This window comes from Natator depressus, chromosome 10 (assembly GCF_965152275.1).
Source record: "Natator depressus isolate rNatDep1 chromosome 10, rNatDep2.hap1, whole genome shotgun sequence".
In the NCBI taxonomy this organism is placed as follows: Eukaryota; Metazoa; Chordata; order Testudines; family Cheloniidae; genus Natator; species Natator depressus.
The window spans coordinates 88633-101530 of record NC_134243.1 but is presented as its reverse complement, the minus strand read 5'-3'; the positions used below and the strand labels follow the sequence as shown (position 1 = coordinate 101530).

Below are 12898 nucleotides of genomic sequence, written 5' to 3'. Positions count from 1 at the left end.
ACTCTCCATCCCAACCTACGGAAACTCTATCTTAAGGCATGGTTCCTTCATGGTTCCAGTACATAGAGAGCTGCTGCTCTAAAGAGGTGCAGGAAGTGTTACTACACAGTAGAAAATGGTCTACCCATGCACTTACCTGCAAAAGTGGACAAAGTTTCAGGTTTGGTGTAATTCCGAACAAATCACCCCAGTATTTTCCATACTCACTGTAGTGTTGAACTACATACTAGTTCTAGAGAGGACAGGCTATCTCTCAGTATGCTCAAAGTACACCTGGTGACCATGACAGCTTTCCATCAAGTGATAGAGGGATACTTGGTTTTCACACACCCAAAAACTACAAAGAGATTCCTCAAGAACATAGTGAACCTCTTTCGCCAACCCAGATACCCCACTCCAATGTGGGACCTAAATCTAGTTTTAAAGGGCCTAATTAGGCCGTCCTTTAAACTTGCTTGTTTACATACCTGTCAATGAAGACAGCATACTCTTAGTGACCATTACGTCAGCAAGGAGAATAGAAGAGACAGAGGCATTAATGGTACCCCCCGCACCCTCTTCACAGCATTCTTTAAAGACAAGGTCACTCATAGGCCACATTCAAAGTTCATTCCCCAGGTGGACTCATCTTTTCATGTAAATCAACTCGTTCACCTCCCCACCTTTTACCCAAAGCCTCAATGTGACAACAGGGAGGCTGTACTATATATGCTAGATGTTAGGAGGGTCTTGGCCTTTTATTTGGGCAGGACAAAGGCCTTTAGGAAATGTCCTAAGCACTTCCTATCCATTGTGGAAAGGTCAAAAAACACGATATCAGCCCAGAGACTCTCCAAATGGGTCTGTATTAATCGTTGCTATCATGCTCACAGTGTGTTACCTCCATCTGGGATTTGTACACATTCCATGAGATTGGTTTTCACCTCTGTTGCTTTACTCAAGAATGTTCCTATCTTGGAAATCTGCAGACGGCAGAGACTTGGCTGTCTGCTTATACGTTTGCAGAACACTATGCGATTACTGGAGGCTCTGCTTCTGATGCTATCTTCGGCTCCACAGTATCATCCATAAGAGACTTGACACCAAAGTCCCACTTTCCCATCAAGGATACTGCTCGAGAGTCACCTACAGTGGAGCACCCATAGGGACACTACTCGAAGAAGAGGAGGAAGTTACTCACCTTGTGCAATAACGATGGTTCTTCGAGATGTGTATCCCTATGGGTGCTCCACAACCCACCCTCCTCCCCTCTACTTTGGAGTTCTCAATAAGGGCTGTATGGTAGAGAAGGTGGTTTGCCCAGGAGGGTGGTTTTCCCATGCAGCGCTAATTAACCTTGAGACAGAGCACAAGGGAGGGAGAGTGTATGTGCGGGCCAAATGGACACTGTTACCAAAGATGTCCAATGAAAGGTGCAGGGACGCATGAACACCTAGCGTGGAGCACCCATATGGGGACACATGTCGAAGAACTATCATTACTGCACAAGGTGAGTAACCATCTACTTTTGATGGGATTCTATAGATCACTCTACAGCCAGGTAGAGTGAAAAAAGCAGTAATTCAGTGTACAGTGTTGTGTTTATCTTAGTAACCCAGAGTTCTACAAATGTTGTCTTTTAAACACTATAATATCTTAGATTCTTGAAAATACAGCAACATCTGTAATAAGACTGTATATTCTTGGGATGCAGATCTTTTTTTGTTTCTGTGGATTTTTGTTGGACCATTTAATGAGGAAAAGCCTTCTGAGTTACAAACATATATTTGGTACTAAGTTTGTTACTGGCCACAAATATATAAATATTACATTACACCATTTTCAAATTGACTTTGCTTTGTTTATATTATTATGCTTTCAGAAACAAAGTTTTTATTTGTGTAGTTAAATGTTTCCATATCAGAGGTGGTGTTGTTGTGTTTGGTTTTGGGTATGTAATTGTTGAATTCACACAGCTAAATACAAAATCTGTGTGTAATTTGTTGGGGATTCCTTCAACAGAGGACACCATGAATGTAGTCATACTGCAAACTGGTTGTCAATCAAAGCCAGGCCCTCATCTGTTTTCAGCAGACAGCGTAGGAATTGCAAATGAATGGAGCAGCAGTCTTAACTCCACAAACAGCATTACAAATAACAATGGGCAGTCTGGAAATGTAAGTGTAAATACTTCTGAAAAAGTTACTGCTAATGATCACTGTGCCAATATATAATTGTTTGTTTTATTTATCAAACATCTCTTTTTACTATATGTATATTACAACAAAAAAGAAGCACCTTACTTAGACATTACAAAGTCAATAAAAATCAGCCCTCACATGTGGCAATAAAGGTTTTTAACTGGTTCTGAATACCTAGTGTAATGTCTGGCCTCTACCTGAGTACCTGATTTAATTTTGTATTACCTCTGTTTTTTCTCCCTCTTTCTTTCTTTGTCGATGCAGTGAGGTGACTGTAGGTACTCAGGTACTACAGTGAGAAGTGTCATATAAATACCTAAATAGAATTCCTTTAATCAGAGAACCCCAACATTTGTTATGTAAACACAGGACACCATAAGGTTGGTTTCCCTTTAGGAAAGTTTTCATTAAAGGAAGCTCCTGTCTGGCTACAGCTCTCCTTTTTATTGTTTTCTGTTAACAGGAAAATCAGATAAGAATTTGAATATACAACTATGCACTTGACATTTTACTTTAAAGCTATCTTCAGGCTGTTCCTGGAGCCATTGTATATTTGGTAGTTAAGAGGCTCTCCAGTATCAGAGTAATGAGTATGATGTAAATTATCCTATTCTGTCAAATTGAGTTGAGGGGAAAAGGAGATGGAATTGATTATAGAGTCTTTTTTCTCTACCATTTAGCCATACTTGGAAATGGATCATGTTGGTATGCAACAGTTATTTTGAGGTAGTTCTTGTGGTTAGATGTTCAGCTGCATGTGTGTGTGTTCTCCCTGTCTGCTGTCCCAGCTCTGCTCAGACAGCTGGTGCAGCAGACCTCGAGCGAACCGTCCAATGACTACACTATCCGTTAAGGTATGAAGGCACCTAGCTAGGTTTATTGTCGACGAAGCAAGGTACTGGTATCCCACAGACTCTACTGGACCACTAATACATGTATACCCATAACAATGAACGCAGCTCAGTTAGTGGCAGGACTTTCCATTTCCCTCTCGGCTGGCCAAAAACACTCCCTCTGAGATACATCTTTATACACCAATACAAACAAGTTACGTATTGCCCCTGACGTATCAGGATGCCACCTTCTGACGTATTTGGGTGCCACCCTTGCACCTGTAGGTTCAATCGTAACATCTCTATCCATCATGCTGTCATCCTGACCTTATCTTTAGGATGTGTCAGTGTGTTCCTGTTATCTTTAGGGAATATGCTGGTATTGAGGTGTTTTGATACCACCCTTCTGGAATGTGCTTGCGTGAGTGCTCAGTGCCCAACACCTCTTAGGAATGTGTTTTTGCAATATCAGCCCTGTGCTTGCCAAATTCTGTGAGCAGGGCCTGCCTCTTGCTCACAACCTGACTGCTTCATATCAGCAAAGTTTTGACCACTACTTTAGTTCAGGAGTCTGATACAAAGGCTTAGGTCTCAGGCTGTCTTCCTACTACAGCTCTGAAGATCAGGACACCTGGTCTAGCCCTTCCTACCTCTTCATTTACTTGATTTTTCTTGTTTCTTGAGCAACAAAGACCCTTCTGTAGCTCATGAGTATATGTGTATTTATTGGTAGAACTTTCACTAACAGGTTTCCAACACTAGTAGCTTTTTGTTTATAAGATTAAAGCAGAAATCAAATATAGGTTACATGTTTTAAAATAAAGGTTAAAAGGAAATGGCTAATAAATGTGTTTAAAAACCCAGAGGTCTTTATTGATGCAGGTTCTGCAGCTTCACACGGTTGCCCTTTAGCCAACCATAAAGATATATCTGTGTAGCTGTCTACACTGTGCCTTAGCTCTCCAGTATGAAATCTACTCCTACAGCTCCCTCCAAAAAGCTCTTCAGGGGACTTGTCAGGGGCATACCTGTTCCACAGTAGGAACCACTCCTTTTTCTGCACAGGGACTTGAGTTCCATTGGACTCCTTGGCTCAATTCTGTTTGCTCCTGAGGCTTTCAGCAGTGACCTATAAGAGGCACCTCCTCCCTCAGAAACTCTTCAATCTGCTCCCACTTCCAGGTGACTCTGTAAGAGTACCAGGGAGAGTCTAATGGCTATCTTGTCCACAGGAACTCTCCTGCTGTTCAAGGACTAAGTTTCATCAGTTCTCTCCACCCTCCCATGTTCTTATACTCAATCATTTGCTGCAGTTAATCTAGATTAATTATTAGTTGCCACAGTTTGTTACCTTTGCCATTGCCTTGATTAATTACTTAGCTGCTGTTATCTCCTCCATGCTTCCAGGATCCACCTTCTGAGACTTAAACTTCTGCCTTCTTATCTGCTCTTCCCCTGCACCCTGGTCTCTTCTTTTCCTTTTCCCACTTCTTCTTGAGCTCTGTTGTGTTTTCTCATTTACACTTCTCTCTTCCACCATCTTAATCTAATCCCAGTCTATTATAATTTAGATATTTATTGGGCAACTCCTCCCTCCCTGCTTCTCCCTATCCCAACTACACCTTTTCCTTCTTGCCTCTGGCAATATCTCTCTCAGCTGCAGCCTGCTGTCACCCATTTCCTCTTTGTAGTCATCTTGATTAGCCACTGATGCCCCTTCTTGCTGGCTCCAGTTTAGTTGCTGTTCCCTCTTATCATTGCTCCCTTCTTTTCCGCTATCACTAAAATTCTTGTGGTGGTTTTTGTTAGAAATGAAACCTCGTCCTTCCTTCTGCTGCTGCCTTTACGCCCCACCTCTCTTTCTCTCCCCCAGTGCTACCTTCATAGCATCTTCTCCTCTCTTTCTTTCAGCCTGCAAAAAGGCATCATCAGCAAAGGCATTCTGCCTTCAGATGTTTGTCACTTCAAACTGCTTCCAGAGAGGAAGGATGGTCCAATAATTAGGGCACTTGCTTTGGACTTGGGAGGCCTGAGTTCATTTCCCTACTCTGTCCCACACATCTTGTGTGGCCTTGGGCAAGTCACTTAGCCTCTCTTTGCCTCAGTTCCACATCTGTAAATGAGGGTAAAAGTATTTCCTACTTGTGTAGATGTGTTGTGAGGATAAATGCATTAAAGATTGTGAAGTAGGCATGCTATGGTGATGGAGGAGGCCATATAATCACGTTACATGGATTCCTCCCTCACTTACCCATAGGACATCCTTACTCATGCATCTGAGTCTTTGCTCCCCTTTTTGTCCGTTTGGCTATCTTCTGTTATTCCATGGCCTTATCCTTCCTCCCCATTTCAGTGGGTGACTCTCTTCCTTTCTCTCATTTCAGTCCTCACCCCCTTTTCTGGGGAGTTTAGCTTCCACATTAATGTCCCCTGCTGATTATTCTAACTCTCAACTGATTATTGTAGCCACCTCGAGGTCTTCCCTTAAACTCATATTGGGTCCTTTACCTCCATTTTCTGACTTCAGCTTTGAACCAGCTTATCTTACCCACCTTTGTCACTTTCTTAACTTAATCTTCATCAAGCACGGCTTTTCCCCTAACCTCTTAATTTCTGCATACCCGCTTTCTAACCACTCTCTTCCATTTTAACATAATTAATTACTCTCCTCTGACTGCATCACACAAGCCTTACATAACCTCTAGTCCATGAACAACTCAGATTCCTCTTCAGCTTTCAACATGATCCTTCATTTCATCATTTTTTGTCATTTCTTTCCTTGGTGCCATCCTCTTCTCTACACTCAACCCTTTTCTTCACTGTCGCATCATTTGTGTTGTTCCACCATCCCCATATTTGACTATCTTGTCACATCCATTTCTTCCATTCCTGCTTCTGTGCTGCTAAGGGTGTGTCTACACAGGGATAAAAGCCTGCGGCTGGCCCAGGTCCCCTTGCTTGGGCTTTGGCTCTGGGGCTGAAAAATCACTGTGGAGACCCTCAGGCTGGAGTCCAAGCCCGGGGACCCTTCACTCTCTCACAGTCCCAGAGCTTGGGCTCCAGTCCGAGCCGAAATGTCTACACAGCAAATTTTTTCAGCCCCAGGGTCTGAGCCCTGTGAGCCCGAGTCAGCTGGCCTGGGCCAGCCGCAGGTTTTTATCCCCTTGTAGACAAACCCTGAGTGCCTTAAAAGAAAGTCTAAGGGTTTTGCAGATGCTTTCAACTAAAGTTCATTCTTTTTTCCACCAGTTCTGTCTACATATTTGACACTTATGCCTATGACTCCTGCTGCCTATTCTCTACCCTTGACTCTCTCCTGAAGCCTCTTCTGCAGCTACCCCCTCCTCTTTCAACTAGATCTTGCTGGGGTTTTTTTCCCCAAGGAGAACATTGATATATCAGAGGCAGTGTTCCTCTTCTCCCCTTTCTTTCCAACCTTCACCTTCTCTTCCTTCACCCTTTCACTAATGCAGACACATCTTTCCTAACCTCCTCTGCCATCCCATTTTTGTGGTCCATTAATTTCCTGCTCTTCACCTCCAAGTTCCTTGAGCGTACTGTCTACTTCAGTTTCCTCTAACTCTCTCTGTTCCTTCATTGTCTCGCATGATGGCTCATCCTCTTTCAAACCCTTTTTCCAGTCTGTTCTTCAGGGCTCTATTCTTGGTCCCTACCTCTACACTGTTCCTCCTGACTCCAACTCCAGTGACCTCATCAACTCATGGTTTTAATTACTATGTCTGTGCAGATGACTTCAAAATCACTCTGATCTCCTCCACCCTCAGTTTATTTATGCATCCCTAACTGTCTCATCAATTCTGGATGTCCTGCCCCAAACTCAAATTAACTCTGGCACAAATGGAGTGTTCCTCTCAAACACTTGTTTCTTCCTCCCTTCTCTATTACTGTTCATAATTTCACTATCCTCCCAGTTACCCAGGTTTGTAACTTTAGTGTCATTATTCAACTTCTCTCTCTCCTACTCCCCAGACATTCAGTCTTAAAGCCTACAGATTCTTCCTCTGCATCTCAAACATAATCCTTACACTATGCTCTATACATATTGCTAAAATGTCAATTCATGCCCTAGTCATCTGTTGCCTTGATTATTGTAGCCCCTTGGGGTCTTCCCTTACTCTCATATTTGGTCCCACATATCCTTCCATCAAGGTACCATTAAAAGCATCTTTCTTGTCCAATACTCTGACCACCTCTTTCTCTTATTAACACATACACAAATACCTAACTTGCACTGGCTCTCAATTCTCTGTCTCAAGGCTCTGCATGTCTCTTCTGTCTCCCAACTTCCCTGTTCATGCCTTACATTCTGCCAGCTTTGCACAGCATGACATATCCTTGGTGGTCTCCTCCCATGAGTGATTCAGTGCCTTTTCTTACACAGCCTCAAGACTTAGAATAACCTCACTGACTCAGTGCATCATGCAGCCATACTCGACACCTTCAAATGCTTTTCAAGATTGATTGCTTTTGGTTAGCTCTGCAACCATGGAGATAATCTGGTTGGGTAGAAAGTGTATCAGAAATTAGGAATATATGAAAAACAGTGGTCCCAGGAAAAATCTCTGGCCTGTAAGAAACTGGGACTTATTAAAAAAAAAAAAAAAGTAAAAGGGGAGGAAAGATGACACCAGTATGCACAGAGGCTGTGATATATATGTGTGTGTATATATGTGTATATACACACCAGAGAGAGCAATGCATTTGCATCACGTAGGTATAAGAAACCATGTACAAGGATGAGAAAGAAGCAACATACTTCTCTTTTTACATCAAGTGTGCTAAATCTGAATCTTGCTAGTGGAGCATGTTTTAGGCTCTTCTTAATTCTTTAATGCCATTTTTCCCATTCCAGTGTTCACTGTTGGTAATGAGGCCTCAGGCGTGGGGGATGGGAGCCAGGAGTAGCCCTTGTTTTCTAATCTGGGAACTGTTTCCCTCTCTGGCCGTGGACAAGTAATTCAATCTTTTTGCCTTTGTTTCCCTATGTATAAAATTTGAGTAAAACTGACCTATCATGCAGGGTTTTTTGAGGATTAACTAGCATTTGTAAAGTACTTTAAAGAAGAAAAGGGCCATGGAGCATGTTTTCTGAATTAGTGATGAATACAACAATAAGGCGCTGAACAAATCATAACGAAACATTTTATTACAACATGCGGGGCATATTCCCCCCTTTTTCTTCTGTACAAGCATTCTACTGACATCAGCATTCTGCACTCTGGTGAGTATAATCATGACTGTACTCTGGTCAACAGACTAAAATTAAACAAAATTCAGCCCTCTCCTCTGAGTTTGACACCACTGGCCCAACGAGTAATCAAAAATACTGTATTTGTGCAATGTGGATGAGTTAAGGTTGCTATGAGAACTACTGTACTTACATTTTTTTGACTCTGATGTTTAAATTTTCACCCTCGTTGCATTTCACACAGTTTTTTTTTTTATTTCACTTCCTAGATTTTTTTTGTAAAGAGAAATATAGATAAGAGAGCAGAAAAACAAAAGCATCACACTGGTGCATGCTTCTTGGAGACATATTCACCTGTCCTAGGGCACAGTCTGGGGGCCCGCTCCTCAGCCATGTCTTGAAAAATTTCCCATATGCTTGGGCTCTGCACCTCAGAATGCTGTCCTGCCACCACACCAGGGAAGATTTTAAGAATTGTTCGGGTTACAGACGAAAACACAGAAAAAAGGCAGCAGATCTTGGTGGGTTTTGTCCTGAACTTTTTCCTTTACATTTAATATGGCAGGAGCACTTTACCCCTATAGGTTCTGTCATCCTTCCAATCCCCATCCCAGATCCAATCCCCATCCCCATCCCAGTCTGGAGGCTGAAGTTCACTGTGGATTGTGAACCCCAGAGCAAGGGAAACTTGATTGAGCAAGCAGTTTTCAAATATGAATAACTTCGGGCAGTTTTAGCTCAAGTTTATGTAGCCTTAAAGGTGATGTGCCCCAAACAACCATATAAATGAGCTGTGTTGTGAAGGACTGAACCTGAGAATGGTGGAGGTGTTCAGATCTGGGTTTTAGCTCTAATTTGGAGCTCTTGGTCATGGAGAGCGTTGTCTTTGGTCTTTCCTGTCCAATTTGTCTTTCCAGCTGTGAATCAGTTGTGGAGGAACACTCCTGACTTCTCACTAGGGCAATGACATTGGCAAGTAATGTCTAAGTTCCGGCAGCCATACGTAATAGTCAGAAACTCTGCTCTACCTAATTTTTTTATAGTACTGAGGAACTGTTGGCCGGTTGTCAGAGTGACACTGTATGTCCAGTTTAAAACTTGAAACATGTTTAAATTTAGCAAAGAACTGCTGCTCTAAGAAGAAGCCTCAGGCCAAGTTTGAACTTTAAAAAAATTAGCTGCTTTAGTTATTTTAACTCAAGTAATATATCAAGATAACGGGGGGCAGGATTGTATTTTTATTCTGTCTCAGATAACTCAAAAACAGATTGATTTTCATACAGTTTTCACCTTTTGAGCATGAAAAGTTTTAGCCCCAAAGGAAACTTCCTCAGAAAGTGATGATTGAACACAGGGTTAGAATAGATTTTGTTTTGCAACTTTTTTATTATTAAGCATTTATGAAAATTAAAGGTTGCATTTTTAAAATTTGTATTTGTTTGCAGTAGTGCCCACTACGTGCAAGGCGCTTTCCAGCCACTTAAGAGGGTCCTTGGTCTGAGGAGCTCATAATCTAAGGATAAACAAATAGATAAAATTAAGAGGAATAACAAGCAATTAATATACAAGTCAGCTTGATTCACTATAGATGGTACACAGAGTCTTTAATTAATACAGAGCAGCAATAATTATTGGTAGATTTTAGGCAATATAATTTAGTGACTAAGAAAATAAAAAATAGTTAAAGCATAAACAGGTTAAATAATTCGGCAAAATCAGTTTTACTGAAATATTCCCAATTTTTGTGGCATTTTAAAAATAGATATTAAAATCCAGGTAGATATCAGCACTGTTTGAAAAATCACATTTTTGCCTCTCTTCTCCCTTAATTTAAACAAGATATAAAGAAGGTATGATGAGTGTACAAAATAAAAATACAAAATTACAAAATAAAAGTCCACGAATCCAAAGTTTCTTGAGGTTGAAGATTCATTCTCACAGTGCCAAGTGCTTGACTCTGCCTGAAAGCCAACCATTTCAGCATTACCAGAAAATGTGATTGGCCTGTTCTGTTACATCACAGGAAGAAGAAATCCTCAGAGCAAAATTGTCAAATATGTAAGATCTAACAATGGATTATGCAAAATTGATTATTGTAGATCACATCATGAAAATCTCACTGATCTCGGCCAATTTGCCCTCCAAATGCTGGTATTGCCGCCAGATCCAGTCCGTGTAATATGTGGCTTCTCCAAATTTACCTATAAAGTGATATTGTCTGAATATGATAATCTCAGTGAAGTAGAGCCTTTCTGAACAAAGAATCCTGTAAAGAATATTAGACATCAACTAACTCATAGTACACATGAAAATTTAATACGTGAGTTTAAAATCAGTTTTTTATTACTTATATTGCTTTCTTTTAAAGTTCACCACCAAAACAAATACTGAAAAATTCCCAGATATTTTTAAAAGGATAAACTTAGCTGTCTTCATATACTGTGCAGCGTTGTTTAGAGGCATGTCGTTCCCAGTATATTACAGACACAAGATGGGTTAGTTAATATCTTTTATTGGACCAAATGCGACTAGGTTAGAGTTCATAAATGAACTGTTAATGCACGTCAGCAGGGTACACATGAACAGTTAGTCCGTGGCAGGCTAGTGCAGGGTAAATTCAAACCCCAGCTTGCCTCAAACTAATGTTTCTGTAAACAAGGCCTTAGTCTTGCATCTTTTATATTGGTAAAAAATGTTTGTATCCCATCTGTAAATCCAGGCTCCCTTAATATGATGTAAAGATGGTGAAAGAGAGATTTGAATGAATAAATAATTTTAGATGTTGCTAAAATTCTTTTTCTGTGTGTGGTTTTAAGATTCACCATAATGTATCAGTGCTAGAGGCAAGTTCATTACACCATCAATAACAAAGATTCAGGTTTCAGAGTAACAGCTGTGTTAGTCTGTATTCGCAAAAAGAAAAGGAGTACTTGTGGCACCTTAGAGACTAACCAATTTATTTGAACATAAGCTTTCGTGAGCTACATGCATCCGATGAAGTGAGCTGTAGCTCACGAAAGCTTATGCTCAAATAAATTGGTTAGTCTCTAAGGTGCCACAAGTACTCCTTTTCTTTTTGCGAATAAAGATTCAGTTCCTCTGCGGTGGTATAAAGTACCTGTTTCTAACTCTTAGGGTCAGGGTCACCTGCCCTTAAAGGTGTTACTAGTCCAGGTGTGAATTACTGCCCTAGGCCTTGAGCTAATTTAATTTTGCTTTTTGCCTTTTTTTTTTTAATATGGAGGAAAGGAAGTTGAAAGGTCATTTTGTTTCTGAGTTACAGGCATTTGTTTGAAGCTGCTCAGAAATTTGAAATGTTAAGTCACGACAAAGTGAGCAGAGTTCATCTGAGGCAGCCAGCGATGCATTATCAATGTAGTTTATCAAATAGAGACCACTGCCCCCACATGGGTAACAAATTTAGTTACATTTAATTTATTGTATTTGGTTCTTTTGAACCACAATTTATGAATTAAGGTTTTGTGTAATAAGTATTACAAATCCAATGGCATTTCTCATAAGAGTAGAGGTTGATGCCAGGTTTAGCCAAAATTCCTTCCTTTGCTCTAACTCCCACCCCTTCTGGAAGTACTGTTCGGTAGGCATCCACCTAACTGCTGTGGACCCACCCAGAAGTTGCTTTATGCCAATGATGAAGTGATTTTTTGTGTGTGTATAGGTGTGGATTGTGACTTTAGGAGCAGTCCTGAGGAAGATGTGGTATGCAGACAGTACCATCCCAAGAGTTAGTCTCAGGAGGCATTGTGACTCAGTGAAACACCACTAAGTCACAATATTTGTCCTGGTTTCTCCTTGCTTTGAGGCCAGGGGGTAGGGATAGGGAATTAATAATTATTTGTTGGTATATGACACCCTCATACTGGCTCAACTGCCCTATCTCGTGAGTTTGTGAATGGCAGGTCCACCGACAGCAATTCCGGGCGCCAGGGCCATTCCTGGGGGGGTGTAGGGCCTGGGGTGGAAGTGATGAATCCGTCATTTCTGGGACCAACCATGCTGGCCATTCGTGCCGGCCCACTGGGCCCCCCAAAGCACGGGGCTCGGAGCGATCACATGCTCCTGGGAGCCCCGCAACCCATCTCTGGCCCTTATAAATCACCCAGGCCCCTTGGCAATTGCCCCCTTCGGCAGGCCTGGTGGATGGAGGTGGGGTTAGCTGCAGATCCACCATTTCCACTTACTCATCACTCTCCTGCTCTGTTGTGAGGAAGGATAGGGAAGAAGATAAGCCAACACACAATTCATGCTTATTCCTACATGCCTAGATACTTGTCTGGAAAACCTCTGCAGGTGCAGTTTTTGTGCCTGTGTACATTCTGCTGCTGGAATACTGTGTCCTGTTCTGGTGTCCACAGTTCAAGAAGGATGTTGATAAATTGGAGACAGTTCAGAAAAGAGTCATGAGAATTATTAATGTTTTTTGAAAAACATGACTTACAGTGAAAGACTCCAAGAGCTCAATCTATTTCATTTATCAAATAAAAGATTATGGGATATTTTGATCAGTCTGTAAGTATGTACACGGGGAACAGAAATTTGATAATGGGCCTTTCAGGCTTCCAGACAAAGATATGACAAGATCCAGTGATTGAGAGTTAAAGCTAGACAAATTCAGGCTAGAAATAAGGCATACATTTTTAACGAAGAGGGTAATT

At 41.4% G+C, this 12898-nt stretch overlaps 1 protein-coding gene across 6 annotated transcripts in view; it reads left to right on the top strand.

Moving 5' to 3' along the window:
* Positions 1 to 12898, top strand: part of UNKL (unk like zinc finger) — a 150001-nt gene that overhangs the window by 69198 nt on the left and 67905 nt on the right. For 4 of the 6 annotated variants that reach the window (XM_074964896.1, XM_074964895.1, XM_074964894.1 and 1 more), the window contains one exon: positions 2002 to 2156. The exons of 1 other annotated variant lie outside the window; for it this stretch is intronic. In XM_074964896.1, coding sequence (XP_074820997.1) covers positions 2002 to 2156 — 155 coding nt within the window. Of the gene's footprint in view, positions 1 to 2001; positions 2157 to 8398; positions 8744 to 12898 lie in introns of those variants that run through there. One more of the 6 variants, XM_074964899.1, reaches the window with a different exon arrangement.